At 39.1% G+C, this 16,387-nt stretch overlaps 1 protein-coding gene across 1 annotated transcript; it reads left to right on the forward strand.

Moving 5' to 3' along the window:
• Nucleotides 1–325: 325 nt before the first annotated feature.
• Nucleotides 326–15,294, forward strand: LOC125917436 (bifunctional 3'-phosphoadenosine 5'-phosphosulfate synthase 1-like). The gene is made up of 2 exons (XM_049623636.1): nucleotides 326–803; nucleotides 14,564–15,294. Exons 1-2 carry the CDS (start codon nucleotides 598–600, stop codon nucleotides 14,700–14,702), a joined length of 345 nt encoding a protein of 114 aa, XP_049479593.1. The 5' UTR covers nucleotides 326–597; the 3' UTR covers nucleotides 14,703–15,294.
• The last annotated feature ends 1,093 nt before the right edge of the window (nucleotides 15,295–16,387 follow it).

The raw sequence follows: 16,387 nt of genomic DNA on the forward strand, positions 1-16,387 counted from the left end.
GAGTTTCCTGCTGTTATTGATTGTATAAGTAGTCCAAGTCCTCCCCAACTTACGATGGTGTTATGTCCTGATAAACCCATAAGTTGAAAATACCATTAAGTCAAAAATGCAATTAATACACCTAACCTACTGAACATCCTAGGTTAGCCCATCCTACTTTAAATGTGCTCAGAACACTTACATGAGCACAGTTGGGCAAAATCATCTAACACAGAGCCTATTTTATAATGAAGTGTTGACTCTCTCATATAATTTATTGAATGCTGTACTGAAAGTGAAAAACAGAATGGTTCTATGGGTACAGGTAAGTGTGTGGGTTGATTGCATGGCCTACTGGTGGCTGGTGAGCCCAGCATCCTGAGAGATGATCCTACTGCCTATCGCCAGCCTGGGGAAAGATCAGAATTCAAAGTTAAAGGTGTGGTTTCTACTGCATGCATATTACTTTTGAACCATCATAAAGTCAGGGACTGTAAGTTTGGGACCATCTGTATGCACACATTTATTACCCATTTACTCCTTCTAAGTATGGGCATAAAAGCATAGTTTCAAGTATGAAAACTTTTATTCTAGGTCCAGTGGCATTGCAGAGCACGGATGGTTGCAGGAGCCAATTTTTACATTGTCGGACGAGACCCCGCTGGCATGCCTCATCCAGAAACAGGGAAGGATCTTTATGAGCCAACTCATGGTGCCAAAGTGCTGACAATGGCCCCTGGGCTCATCACCTTGGAAATAGTTCCCTTTCGAGTTGCAGCCTACAACAAGAAAAAGAAGCGTATGGACTACTATGACTCTGAACAGTAAGTTTTATTGTCACAAATCTATGAAACGCCTTGTGCTCTAAGCTGCTCCCAGGGCTTTAAAGTATTGTCTCAGTTTTATAATAACTTCACTTTGTTGTACAAACTTTGTTGTACACATTTCAGAGAAAGGCCAAACCAAGGAAACTAATTTCTCAGTATTCCAGCAGTTAGAAGTAGAAGTAAAAATTGAATCTGGTTTCATGCTTCCTGGTTCATATATAAATGGCATGTAGTGGTTCAGTTTTTTTGTTGTAGAGTGCATAAGGTCAGTATTGACATGACTATTTCTGCCATATCTACTGTATGTTATGGAGCATGTAGTAGAGATGATTACTCTGGTAAGCCCCAAAAATCTTAGCATTGAGAGAATTTAATAACTATGCAATCACTTATGTGATAGGCACTGTCCTAATTGCTTTATAGGCATTAAACTAATCCCTACAACAATCCTATGGTGCTATTATCCCGATTTTATAAATTAGTAGTAAGCTGAGGCATACAAAGTTCGAATAACTTTTATAAGGCCCAGAGCAGTAAATGGCAGCCCAGCAGTTGAACCCAAGCAGTGTGACTACAGAGCCTTTGCTCTTGACCACGAAGAGTGTAACTTCTTTCTTCAAAGATCTTAGGAGGAGCAAAACACTAACAAGCTTTTAGTACAAATTATTGGTAGTGTTGAACATGTATCTGTGTCCCTTCAATGAAAAATTGTATTAATTTTTATTTATATATAATAACAATTGTTAGTACATTCTAAATTTATTTTTAAACATTTATTTATTTTTGAGAGACAGAGAGCACAAGTGAGGGAGGGACAGAGAGAGAGGGAGACACAGAATTCAAAGCAGGCTGCAGGCTCTGAACTGTCAGCATAGACCCTGACATGGGGCTCGAACCCACAAACCATGAGATCATGACCTGAGCCGAAGTCGGATGCTGAACTGACGGAGTCACCCAGGCGCCCCAATTGTTAGTACATTCTAAATTTAGAGTGACACGTTAGGGCTCTAGAATGGGAAGTTATGGGTTCTAGCTCTTTCTTTGCTGTGTGACTAGCCTTGTTTCTTCATCTCTAAAGTGATGGCGGTAGATGAGTTGATTCCATCTTAGTTCAAAATCTGTAGTTCTTTCCATGATCTGTAGCATCTAGTTATTTTTACATTTTTAGCAGATACTTGTTTTGTTGATTGATGCTTTTTTAGTACAAATTACAATTCATGTGCAGCAAGTAGAATGGAGAAGTACTTTTTTATTTGTTTTCTTACATTTATCTCTACTGATAGGTACTAATTGAAAATTGTTCATGGTCTAATAACCTTTAATCTGAGAGTGCTCATCCTTTTTTCCATGATACTTTATAGTTAATTCTGTGTTCAGGAACAGAGAACCCTGATCCTCACCCTGTGTCCTCATTTGGTGTAGCCCATTTTGTAATAATGGGGATGGACAAGAAAGAAAAAGAAACCTTTTAAAGATCAAAACATTCTCTTGTCTCTAAAAGTGACATGAAGTTTGGTGTCATTTAATTTCTTTGTGATAAATGGTAAATTGGGTAAAGAAATACTGCTATTTACAGTAGAGTTTGAGAGATTTATTGGCTTTTCACTTAAGGCATGAATACTGCTGGAGAAAAAAAATGCATAATTTTAGATGATAGGCTTTTCTGAGTGATGAACTGGAGCTAAAATGCAGGAAAATTTTATGAGTCAGTGAACAGAAAGGGCTTATATAACTGATACAGGCAAGTGTAAAAGAACTCCTAAGTACACTTTGGGGCCTAGGTGTGGAATTCAAGACAGGAGCTATTCTAGACTATTATTCTGAAAATCTGAAATGTGGTCCAGATTCTAGTATACTTCTGAACCAAACCAAGAGAGAAGAATTTGCAATAATCCAGACCATTTTTACTTTTATAAAAGATCAGGATTTGCCAACACATAGAAATAGTTTTAAATCGTGGCATGTTTTGTTTTGGCCTAAAAATATATAGGCCTGTGTATGTTGTTTGTATGTCTATTTATATATGTATGCATGTGTACATACACTTACATAATGTATGTGCACACAGAGCAATGTCACTGTCTCACAAACAGGGCATCTATAAGAGGGGTGTGCTGAGAGTTGCAAATGGGCCCTTCTCTTCCAAAGGGATGCCTCAGAAGCTTTAACGAGAATTTTAAGTAAAGGGGCACCTGGGTGGCTGAGTCGGTTAAGCATTCAACTCTTGATTTTGGCTCAGGTCATGATCTCATGGTTTGTGGGTTCTAGCCCCACATCAGGCTCTGTGCTGGCAAAAAAATTTAAAAAAAGAATTAAAAAAATAAAAACAATTTGAGTAAACCTTGAACTATATTGCCACAAAAGGTGATTGAAACTGAAAATATAAATTAAATGTTAAGGAAAGTAAAAAGTTTCCAATACAGTCCTGTCTTTTTGTGGTTAAAATTATCTAGTGCCTCCATTAGAGATTCTAATTTACTTATTTCGGGGAGAGGCCTACACCCCAGCAGTTCTTTTGTAAGCTCCCCAGCTGCAGACCCTTCAGTGTGACTCATGGAGGGTAGCATTGCTTTCTACATATTTGTAAAACATACAGTGTCAGAGACAGAATGCTGGGCTGGGAAACCCTTTACTTCTGATCCAGCATGCAGTTGTTTGTTTAGTTTGTGTACAAGATGTTATGAACATAATCTTGTTCTGAAAGTTAACAGTCACTTACAGAGTGAGGAGAGAGAAATAGAATCGTTCTGCCCGTGGCCACATGGTTAAAACTTAGGTGAGTTTCCATGTCCGTGAGTTAAGGAAACAAAACTAAATAGAGTTGGGCTTTTCTTTTTCACTTCTCCTTTACTGATGTTTCATTACTGTGGTTTCTTTGCATGCATGATCAGGTGATTTAATCACCCGCAGGACCTAGAACCCATCTGTATGTAGTTGACAGACGTGCTGGGGGAAGCCCTTGATAACTTTCATGTTTTGTTAAATCTGTGTAGTATTGCTTTAAGTCTCTCTTTTAATCATTCAAAAGCTAAATAATTACATCAGTTCTCATAAGATTTTCCAGTGATGAATTCTATATTAGTTGCATGAGTGGCTCATTTTCTTGGAATTTTTTTGAGTTTACCAAATCTTAATAAATTGTAACTTGGGAAGCCTTAAAACTGCCTTAGTTTTCTGATTTTTTATATTTGTGTTCACATATAATTAAGTTGATGGGAACATGTTGGAAAGTGATTAAAATTTTGTGGAAAGGCGATAGTCTTTGATGTAGTGAGAAAACACAGTTATTAATTATGCACATATGAGGTTGTCTTATGTTTGATTAATGGATGTTATTCAATGCCAGCTTTTATGTAATTAATGATTTTGCAGCTTTTGATTTAATTAAATACTAGTGTAAGACAAGGCTTAGGGAGAACAAAAACAAACTTTATGAAGATTTCAAGTAAGATATTGATAGGAATTATGATAAAAATCATCTGTTTATACTTAGGAAGCTCAAGTAGGCTCGTATTTGCTATAATAGTGACTCAAGGAAATTTAGTTTTAGGACTACAAGACTGAACTCCGTTCTTGCAGATATTACAAACTTTTAGAATTCTCAGTTATTTGTAATGTTTTCTCCTTTATGCAGATCTTCTTAGTATTTGGGTAAAAAAATTCAAAGTTATGGTTCAGATTATTGAAATGGCAACTTAACAAAAAGAGCATACATGAGTGAGAGTGCCTTGTGGAAATGGGTATATGAAGGGACAGGTGGATGAAAATGTTCCAGTCTGGTTATTTCCACATTATCAGTAGAGTGCTTTCATAGCTTTAATGTTGAAGTTGATATTAATTCACATACTGTTAGTGTCATTTAAAAAATATTCTAATTATAGACACTTTTTCATATAGCTTTCCCTTCTTTTATGTGCTTTCCACAGGAAAGCTCATCTTTTCTAGTGGTTTCTGTGCAATGACTTTTAAAGCTATACTTCATTATTTCCAAGTTGCTAATTGTGTTAGTTTTCTAGTGCTAACACATGACTACAAATTTAGTGGCTTAAAACAATCCTTACTGTCTCACAGTTTTTTGGGTCGGAAGTCTGGGTGGACTGCATTGGATTCTCTGCCCAGGCTGGGCTCTCATTTGAAAGTTCTGGAAAGAATCCATTTCCAAGGTGACCCTTGTTGGCAGAATTCAGTTCCTTGCAGTTGTGGGGCTGAGGTCCCCATTTTCTTGCTGGCTGTTGGCTGAGGATTGCTCTCTGATCCTAGAAGCCATTTTAGATCCTTTCTTCTAGACACCTCCATCCCACCAACAGAATCTCCTTCATGGTGAATCCTTCTCCCACTCCAAATCTCCCTGACTTTCCCTTCTATTATTTGAGAAAAGTCTTTGCTTTTAAAGGGCTCCAATAATTTAGATTAGACCCAGGTAATTTCACTATTTTGCCGTACAAATGACCTATAGTGGTAGTAACATTATTTGTCTTCATTCTTTCATAGACCCCTCTTTTGCAGACATTCTAGAGAAGTGAGAAAGTTAAGTTTTCTAGAAGTAAAATAAAAGTAACTTTTTTCTCTGGAGGTTAATATTAGGAATAATAGATAGGACATCCTAAGGAGATGTTGTGGTATTTTCATTATAAAACCCAGTAGTACTCCTGTCCTGCCTTTTTAAATCAGTTACAACATCTGAAAGAGAGAAGACATTGGTGGGGGGGAGGGTAACCAATATAAAGGTCCCAATCACAACTCTATTGTGCTGGAATAGACTATATGGAAGACTTATTTTTTTAATGCCAAGGACGCCAAAGAAGCGTTGAACCAAAGAAGGCCAAAGATCTGCTCCTTCCCTCCACCTCAGAGCCCTGACCAGTTTTGACTACTCGTATGAGGTAAACGGACATATGTGATAGGGGAAAAGTAGAAAGAGCAAATGAGACAGTTCTTGGGAAAGAGTTCCCACAGAGCTTAGGGGAGAATAATCTGGGTCTCCCCAGAGAGCAATCCAAGGTGATCTTAACACTCCAGCCTGGTGGAAGGAAAATAGGCCTTAGTCATACACCTTTGTTCCTAGGAAGTTCCTTCTTTCTGGGTGAGTGGGGTACCCTGATTTTGATGCAATTTGGGGTAACAGATGAATAGGATGCATTCTCCCAGTGGTCAACCAATAAAATCATTATGGAAACATTTAAAAGAAAAATAACACTCAGGCAGTCACCTATTTTATGTGTGTGCTTTGAGTTTTATTCTTTTTCTGTACATTGATTTAACATAGTTGAGTTTATAATAGTTTTTTTTTTTTACCCTGCTTTTAATTATTTACTTTTCATGAGCATCTTTCCATGTTAAGCTCATGTAAGCATGTATTTATTGTAAGCTCTCTGTATACATTCTATTGTTCGTTCTGATACCGTACTGTGCCACAAGTCCCAATGGTGTGTGTGCAGCATAGGGCCGAGTGAGGAAGCTTGGGAAGGTTCCCTCCGTGCTGCGGAACAAGACTGGCTGAGAGGCTTCCTCACACAACTTGTGTCCTTAGGTATCACCAAAGGCAGGTAGCATCTGCTTGTCATATCTGGTCCCACCCCTTCTACCCCGTTGTCTCGCACACATGGAGCAGAGTTTTTCCATATCTGTACTTTCAAATGCTGCTCTACTGAGACCTGGTCGTGATCTCCCCTCAGACTGTGGAGCTGTGCCGTGTTGTCACTGGTCTTACTGCAAAGAGTTCCAAGAGGAAAGAGCCACAAATCATCATGTCTGATGTCTTGATTTTTTGTTTTCTCTCTGCTTTGCTTTTTTCCCGTGACTTTTGGGGTCTCCTCATTTTTCTTATGCTTTCTGCCCTTTTGGGGTACGACTGGGATTTACTTAGTATAACAATATCAAATCAATTTCTTTCTTAACAACATGCCATTTAGCAGACAGGCTTTCTCAACCTTGGCATTATTGACATTGGGACCAGATAATTGGTTGGGAAGGGGATGCCATCCGGGGCATTCTAGAATGTGTGCCCTGGGGAGGAGGAAGTGAGGTTGCAAAATCACCTGTCTTGAGAATCACAGGTTTGTAACAATATTGGCATGTTTAGGTACTTATTTTCTTTTTAATTATTTTGTCATTAGTCACAAGTCAAAAATATGGATTTGTTTTTGTTTTTGTTTTTTACTCCAGAGACTTCTTTTTACTTTTGTATTTGGAGCTGATCTAGATGTTTTGAGAGTAACAGATATCCTGGTTTCTAAGTAAATGAGGATACTCACATGTTTCTTAAAAGTAGAAAGCAAATAACAAGATGAAGAAATCCTGGTGAAAGATATAAAGGAAATTATTTAATGTAGTCAAAGCAGTGTCCTTGCCATCTAGCAGTGTCCTGGGTTTACCTAATTTTCTGGTTAACTCATGGATGCTTAAGCTGCTTGAGTTACTAATTTTGAAAACCCTTTGAAAATGTATTATTTCGGTCTCTATAACCTACTGCAACTAAACAGGCTGTATACAGAGAGCAGCACTCAGGGACATCAGCGTGTGCTCAGAAGAGGTCACTACAGTCTGCTGAGAGGAAGTTTTCATACAATGGGATTTCAGCCATGTACCTCATACCAGACAATTTTATTTGGATGATGGGCACCTGAGAGCTTCTGAGTTTAGCTTTCAAAAAATTGAGATCCACCATCCACTCTTGAGTAATCAGAGGCTTCTTTCAGAACCAGGTGAAAGTTGATATGCTCTTTCCCAGCACAGAAGCCCCATTTTGGCCATTAAGGTATTTATGGATCCTTTTGAAACCTGTCCATTGGCACTCAGTTCAAAACCTCTGTTTGTCTACACTGTGGTAGATTATAGTCTTCATGACCCTTTTTGGTAAAGAAAATTGACTTGACTGCAGTGCACTTCAGGACGGTCCTTGAAATTTGTTGGTTTTTTTTTAATGTTTATTTTTGAGAGAAAGCATGTACGAGAGTGGGGGAAGGACAGAGAGGGAGGGAGACAGAGGATCTGAAGTGAGCTCTGTGCTGAGAGGGAGAACCTGACACAGGGCTTGAACTCATAGCTGTGAGATCATGACCTGAGCCCATGTCAAGATGCTTAACCAACTGAGCCACCCAGGCACCCCTAGAAATTTGTTACCTGTCTGAGTGTTTGATAGGAACTGTTCTCTAGCTTTTACTTAAAAGATTGGGGTGTTGGGAGGGAAGTATGATGAATTAAGGATTTTGGTTAGGTAGGTTCTAGATAGTTGAATTTTTTGTGTATTTCAGTTGGTCTTTGGTTTGAAACTAAACATTGTTAAATTTGTCATGTACATTGCCAGCCAGTAGTTTTAGCTTGCTAGATGGCGTGTTTTTCCTTCTCCCTGCCATTCCATCCCTTTTCTTTCTTTAAGAGATGTGGACTGTAAGAAGCTATGACCAAGTGGTTTTGAGAAGGAAAAAAAAAATCAAACATAGTTGTGTGTGTGTGTGTGTGTGTGTGTGTGTTGTTGTTGTTGTTGTTTTTCCAGGCACCATGGGAGATTGGTTAACTAGTGTAATTAGATGGCTTATTAGAATTGCTTTGAGTGAAAGCCCTCAGGGTCATTTATTTGGTAGCCTTTCTGTTGTGGCAGATTCCTGATTACTCCCAGGTAAAGTTGAGAGCTAAATTTAGATTATTCCCCAAATGCCTGAGTTTTTACTTGACTCAGTTATTTCTGTAAGATCATGTCTAATTAAAGATGAATTGTGAAAAATATGATTTGATTCTAGATAATGTGACTCTTGTACGAAGTCCTTGCACCTGACTTCTTATAAAAAGTAAAATCCTTATGTGACAGTACAAGTATGAGGCAGAGGAAAATAAATGTGTTTTCTGTAGCCAGGGTGGAGTGGAACCGCCACCATGTGGGAACAGAAACTCCCATTTCATGTGATGAAGAAATGCTTGTGGCATGCGGGGCAGATGGAGTGTGAAAGAGAGTCAGGAAAAGAGGTACCCAGGGACCTTGGTTTTAAAATGCAATTTCAGAAAGAATGCAAGCAGACTTCTGGATTCCAGACAGTTTGGCATTCTAGGGGAAAGAAAGGGCTGTAATTGGTCTGGCGTTTTTCCTTTAATCAAATAGTCAAGACAGTCATCCAGAAAGCTGTGCTCTCACTTCGTTCTCATTGCCGTCACGAGCAAGCACTTTATGCATGGGACACAAGCTTTCCTTTGTTGAAATCAAAGTTTAAGATTTACATGGCCATAAATCTCCAGGGTCATAATTTTCCTTAGTGAAGCTTATATAGGGAGCTGATCAGTGAACCTTCTGAGGACCTGCAACATTCAACCAGTGTTTTGTTGGGTAGATTCTAGCTAAACTAACTGATTTTACATCAGATTGGAGTGAGGATGTTTAGATACAATTGGAAAGCTCTCTGGACCCCTCCACCCTCTTGGCTTCCTCTCTGACCTCAGGTGGAACCTGGCTGGCCTGGAGAGAAAGTCCGTAGTGTTGATGGATTCTATTATTAATCCATTCCCACACAGCTTCTTGTTCTCCTTGAGGGCAGTCTCAACGTCTTTATTGAGAAGGTTGGGAGTGTGCTGCATTAACTGCCTCGTCTTTTTCTCACCCCAAACCATCCCTGTTTCTACCTTCCTTCACTCCTGCTGCTCCTCCGTGTCAAAGCCCCACTTCTGTGTTCTTCATGTCAGACTTTTCTTCTTCATGTTTCATTTTTCTCCTGGCTTTCATCTTCCTTCCTTTTCTCAGTCTTGCCGTTTATTTTCTTCCACCTATACACTTGCTGAAACCTCCCATTTCCTTTAAACAAAAAAAAAAATCTCATCTCTTTTTCCACTCTGTATCTCTGCCAGTTTACTACCACATCTCTTTCCTTCGCCATCTACTAAAACTCTTCAGTTAAGAAGATTTAAATTCCAATTTGTAAATCCAGTAGTTATTTTTTTCCCCTCATGGTCCTTTTCTCAGCCTCTCTGTGGCCTTAACACATTAGGATTTCTCTTCTCCTGTGACCTCCAGATCATCTTGCTTTTCTTCCTACTCCTTTGACAAATGCTTTTCCTTTTGCTGAGTCATCTTTTTTTGGAGAACTTACCTGTTTTCTCTAACACAGTCTTCATTTTAGTGTTGGTAAATTTACAAATTATGTTTCTAACCCCAACCTTACTGAATTTTTTGGAATCTTTTCTCCCAGTCTTGCTTCTTGTCTAGGCCCATCTCACATGCAGTCAATTTCTTTTCTCCCCTCAGGTTGTCATGTGTATGAGAGAAAGGGGTTGGCTTATTTCCCTGTGGTAACCAGCCCATCTGCATGGGCCAGTTTATTATAGTAGATCTGACTTGTCTGACACATTGAACAGATGATAGAAGTGAGAGAGACCCCTAAGTTTAAACTAGTTTGAATCCATCTTTTAAGCAATGTCTGTTAGCCTTTCATTTTTATTGATCATCTCTGAAAATTTATATAGACATTTAAAATATGTTTTACCTAAGCAGATGAGAGCTGTTTATATATTGAGTTGAATGCATAGGTATATCTTCCTGTCTTTCTTGTAGTTGAGGGAATAGGTAGAGCACACAGGGTGACTAGGGGAAGATGTTGCATGCCTGAATTCAAGTAGTGCCTTTCTGCCTAATAGTTAGAGATGCTTTTCCTATGACTGATGAAATGAGTCACACTATTTTGAATGGTTGTTTTTTTTTTTTTTTTTTTTTAATGTTTATTTTTGAGAGTGAGAGAGAGAGAGAGAATGTGATTGGGCAAGAGGTAGAGAAGGAGATACAGAATCCGAAGCAGGCTCCAGGCTCTGGGCTGTCAGCACAGAGCACGATGCAGGGCTCAAACTCATGGACCGCGAGATCATGACCTGAGCCAAAGTCAGACACTCAACCGACTGAGCCACCCAGATGCCTGAGTCATACTATTTTGTATTGATGTCCTATATGTATAATATTCCACAATAAAATTCTTAGATATGTTTCAAAGGGGGTTGGGGCAATCACTAAAGTCTGAGTATCTCACTCTGGAGTTGGAAAGGCCAGAACTGGGGCCAGCAGCAAATCCTAAGAGGTAAAACTAGATTCAGGACCAAGAGTCATGTTGATCTTAGGAACTAACAGTTGTGATCAGGCATAGAGCCAGGCCAAATGAAAGAGGTGCACAGAGCCTGGTGGTGATAAAACCAGTTCCAAGGTTTAGAAGCCCAGTGGGCAGTGGGGTCATTGAGCACGCAGACAGAATCAGAAAAGCAGGAGAGACCAGAAACCAATGCACAGTTTGGATCATGAGGAAATCACAGTATTTCTTTCTTGGTCTGGAGTCCACAATCTGAGGGCTCATAGGTAGACAGTGAGCCAGGATAGGAAGGTGTATGTGGGTTCCCCTGCCTGAAGTGGAGGTGAGCAAGGTCAGAGAGAAGGTAGATGTGCAGATGATTATGGAAGAGATCGTTGTGAAAGTTATGGAGAAATTTCTAGTGGGAACAACTAGATAAAAGGGAATATACAAGTAGCTTAAATTAACCACAGCAATCAGAAATCCCACATTTCCCTTTTTTTTGCCAGAAGATGAAGAGTAGTGACTCATTTAAGACCAGATATGCACCGTTCTATATTGAACCAGTAAAATTTTTCTATGCATACACTTTTGCATTCTTTTATATTTCACCAAATATTTATTGAGTTCCTAATTAGAAATAGTTTTGAACGTGTTCTGTGTAGCTAGCACCATCCAGATACACTCTTTACTGATAATGCCTGGTACATAAGTGAGTTAATAGCCATTGTAGCTACTTTGAGACCAGTATAGGAAGCATAATGGTATAGCAGGACCTTATTTATCTGCTTTCATCAGGGGCAGTATTTGAGGTTTCAGGTTAATTTAAGGTTAAATTTTTAAAAATTACTTAAAATCAAATGGCTGGAGATTATTTTATATAAACTTTTAACTCATTATAAAATTATTGATATTTGATATTTTTTTGATTTTGATAATTGATAAAAATCATTTTTAGAAAACTACAGAAAACATGAGCAAAATTAATAGCACTGTGGTAATACTGTATGGAGATAACCACTGTAACATTTGGGTAGGGGCGCCTGGGTGGTTCAGTTGGTTGAACTTTCGACTCTTGATTTCAGTTCAGGTCGTGATCCCAGGGTCATGGGATTAAGTTCTGCGTTGGGCTCTGCACTGAGCATGGAACCTACTTAAGATATTCTCTCCCTCCTTCCCTCCCTCTCTCGCTCTCCCTCCCTCGCTCTCCCTCCCTCGCTCTCCCTCCCTCGCTCTCCCTCCCTCGCTCTCCCTCCCTCTGTCTTCCCCCCTTCCCCTCTGCTCCACTCCTCTGCTGGAGCTCTCTTTCTCTGTCTCTCTCTCCAAAACAAAACAGTTTGCATATATTTCTCCTTCCTTTGTTCCTTTGTTCCTTTGTTCCTTCCCTCCTTCCCCCCTTCCCCCCTTTGAGAGAGAGAGCAAGAGCTTGAGTGGGGAAGGGGCAGAGGAAGAGGGAGAAAGAGAATCGGAAGCAGCCTCCACACTCAGTGCAGAGCCAAACACAGGACTCAAGCTCACAGCTAAGATCATGACCTGAGCTGAAATCAACAGTTGGACAGCTTACGGAGCCACCCAGGCGCCCCTTGGGTATATTTGTTAATAGCCTTCTCTCCACACCCTCTGTATTTTTAACAGAATTGTAGTTGTATTGCATAGAAAGTTTTGTGTCCTGATTCTTTTACTCAGGGCTAAACCATAATTTATTTAGAAACTTTAACCTTCAGGTCATTTACAGTATTTTACTATCCTAAAACAACTTCCACTTAGCTATCTTTATGCATAACATAAAGATGTTGTGCATAGATGTTGTGTGCATCTGATTTTTTCCTTAACATAGGTTCCTAGAAGTGTAATTATTAGTTAGAAAATATACTTGGCATCTCTCTAGAAGCACGTGGCAGTTTATGATTTATGTTCCACAAATAATGAAGTGGGAGGGAACATACAGCTGTTAGCTAGGAGCAAACATAGCCTGTGATCTGGTGGCCCGAGTGATCCAGAGCTCTTGCTGGGTCCTGGTCTGCTATCTAGGTTGGTTCTTTTTGTTTGGGGGAAGAGGATAAAATTACTAGTGGACAGTCTGTGCCATAGCCATACATGCTCAGTGCTTAATGGTTTAAGGGCCTTTGTGTGTTTTTGAATATAAGAAGATGAGAAAAACCAACAATACTTTGGTGGTATCCGTGGAAGAGTATCATTTATTGCTACTTACCTGTTTTTGCTATTAAAAAATTAGTTTTCTTTTAATGTTCCAGTATACATTTAACCTTTCAGAGTCAGACTTCCTAAAGAGTTTTCTGCCTGCATAACTAAATTGGATTTAATGGGTTTTTTTGTTTGTTTGTTTTTCATTTTTTTTTAATGTTTTATTTATTTTTAAGACAGAGAGAGATAGAGCACGAGTGGGGATGGGGCAGAGAGAGAGGAAGACACGGAATCTGAAGCAGGCTCCCGGCTCCGAGCTGTCAGCACAGAGCCCGACGCGGGGCTCAAACTCACGAACTGTGAGATCATGACCTGGGCCGAAGTCGGACGTTCAACCGACTGAACCACCCGGGTGCCCCTGTTTGTTTGTTTTTAATTTCTAGTTCTAAATTAGTAGTTCCCATGGGCTGAGGAAGAGGAAGTGAGGGAGGGAGATGGGTATGGCTATAAAAGGACACCCCAAGGGATCTTCAAGGTTTTGGAACTGTTAATGCATGTTGACTGTGGTGGATACGTGAACCTACATATATGATAAAATTGTACAGAACTAGGGGTGCCTGGGTGCCTCAGTTGGTTGGGGGTGCCTGGGTGCCTCAGTTGGTTGGGCATCCGACTTTGGCTCAAGTCATGATCTCACAGTCCGTGAGTTCAAACTCCGTGTCAGGCTCTGTGCTGACAGCTTGGAGCCTGGAGCTTGCTTCGGATTCTGTGTCTCCCCCTCTCTCTGCCCCTCCCCTGCTCATGCTCTGTCTGTCTCTCTCTCAAAAATAAATAAAAACATTAAAAAAAATTTTTTTAATTGTACAGAACTAAATACACAGAGAATTGAGTACAAGTAAAACTGGGGAAATCTGAATAAGATTGGTAAATTGTATTCATACTGATAACCTGATTGTGATATTATGCTATAGTTTGGCAAGATGCTACCATTGGGGAAAACTGGATAAAGGATAGATGAGAGCTTGCTGTATTATATCTTACAATTACATGTGAATCTACAGTGATCTCAGTAGATATTTCAATTAAAATTTGTTTCCTAGTTCTAAAAATGGGTATTTTGATAGTATGGTGGTTTTTGTTCAATGACAGATTTGAAATCAGATTGAGCATTCATTTACAAGTACAGTACTGTGTTTTATCCAGATCTTTTTGTTTCCATTAAGCTTATCTACCATGAACAGAAGAAGAAATGCTTTTTAAAATTGCACTGTTACTGGGGCGCCTGGGTGGTTCATCAGTTGAGAGTCTGACTTTTTGGCTCAGGTCATTCTTGAGGTTTGTGGGTTCAAGCCCTGTGTTGGGCTCTGCGCTGACAGCTCAGAGACTGGAGCCTGCTTTGGATTCTCTCTCTGCTCTTCCCCTGCTTACACTGTCTCCCTCACTCTCAAAAAAATTAAATAAACATGAAAAAAAAATTTTTAAGTTTCACTATCCCTAAGATTCTAGAAATGGGATGTAATTTCTTTCTTTCTTTCTTTCTTTCTTTTTTTTTTTTTTTTTTTTTTTTTTCTGTTTCAGCCATGAAGACTTTGAATTTATCTCAGGAACACGAATGCGCAAACTTGCCCGAGAAGGCCAGAAACCTCCGGAAGGCTTTATGGCTCCCAAAGCCTGGACTGTGCTGATGGAATACTACAAATCCTTGGAGAAAGCTTAAGCTGTTGACCCTGTCACTCTACCTTTGACACTTAACTGAGTAACGAGGGGACCACGTAGTTCCTATTGGCATTTCTTTGTGGTGGTGTCTGTCTGGACACACTTCCTCAACACAGACCACTTTCCTTAACTAGCGTCAGTTTTGGTCTGCCTTACGAGTTTTGTTTTGAACTAGTGTAATACATTGCTGGTTTTAATGTATCTTTTCCACTTATTATAGTTAATATTCTTACAGTGCAATTTTAAAATCTTGTCTTTTTATATTATATTTATGCTTCTGTCTTATGATTTTTTCAAGCTGTTACATTAGTTGTAACCAATAGTATACACATTGAATCTCATTTTTCATCCCTTGGAAAAAGAAAAAGTCCACTAAACAATAAACTTGGCTAGACTTCGTTTGGGGAATTTTACAAGACATCTGTAGCAATTAGGTTTTCTTTTTCTACATTGAAAAATATAAACTGCTTCCTTCCTTCCTTCCAGGAAGCTATTGATCTCTTAGCTGTTATAATCTATTCTTATGATCTGTGTAAGCCCTGAATGAACTTTCGATCTATTCAATAACATTAAACTTTTTGGCTTCTTATTTATATGATATTTTTTGTTTTGTTTACACTTAACCTTTCCTTCTTGTGAAAAGTTTCTGATGGAGGAGGGAAAATACAGGCATCTTTCCATTCCTTGAATCTAATAATTAGCTCCTGTTTTTCATAGTGAATTTTTAAATGGAAAAATGATAATGCATCCTGTCCAAGAATTCAACCAGATTCCCCAAATATCTCTAATATTCTTAAACACCCTAAGGTGGTGGTACTAGCCATAGAGCTAGGGAGATGATGGTCCATTTGGGGAGGGGGCATCGTATCCAGTTTGCTTTTGTAGGATATCCTCAAGTAGACTATTCAAGTGGAGATGTTTATTTAGGAGCTGGATATACAATTTTGGTTGAGATGCCAGCATTTTTGATTTGCAAGCATACTTTCTGTGAAATAATCATGATCTACTCTTTAAAAATTTAGCATTAAAATGAGATGGCAGAGTATACATGGAGATAGTGTATTGTCATTAAGGTAAATGAGAATAAAATATCACTAGGCAAAGAGATAGAAGGAAAAATGCAAAAATAGTAAAATTGGATTATGGAGGGAATCAGTGAGAAAGTTGGTAAATAGAAAAAAATGGAGGCTATGAGTAGATATTTTCTAGTGGATAGATTTATTCACTCGTGAATACTGAATAAAAATATTCATTAGGTGACGTAGAGAGTTATATGGATGGATATGTTTACGGGAACAATTAGAAGTGACGGTTGGTATTATTTTGGTGCCACATTTTCTAGATCTCTTTTTTAAGGGAGAACTCCTTTATATAAGTCTACATAGGTTGAAGGACACCATAGATTTTCCCTCTCCAACTGCAAACAGCTAAGGTATAACATAGCACCTCAGCTAATTTAGAAACTCCTACCTAAAGTGTTGAAAATGTGTAGGAAGTGATGCAAAGATATAGAGACAAAACGAATCACGGATTCATGGTGGCAGCGGTAGAGTTGAGATTCTGGGGACTGTGATGTCAAGTGGAAGTGGAGCCCGTGGGGATGGGGTCTCCTGTGCAGAAGTAGTATCCCGTCTACAACATTCCAGTGGTGTGACCTTGGGTCAGTCCTCCACATCAGCTTCATTT

Source organism: Panthera uncia, unplaced genomic scaffold (assembly GCF_023721935.1).
Source record: "Panthera uncia isolate 11264 unplaced genomic scaffold, Puncia_PCG_1.0 HiC_scaffold_1841, whole genome shotgun sequence".
NCBI lineage: Eukaryota > Metazoa > Chordata > Mammalia > Carnivora > Felidae > Panthera > Panthera uncia.

What these genes read in the sequence shown, in the direction of transcription:
- LOC125917436 (XM_049623636.1), top strand. Translation starts at nt 598, where the DNA reads ATGGTTGCAGGAGCCAATTTTTACATTGTCGGACGAGACCCCGCTGGC. An exon ending in GACTACTATGACTCTGAACA is followed by an intron (nt 804 to 14,563) that starts GTAAGTTTTATT and finishes TTTCTGTTTCAG; the next exon opens with CCATGAAGACTTTGAATTTA.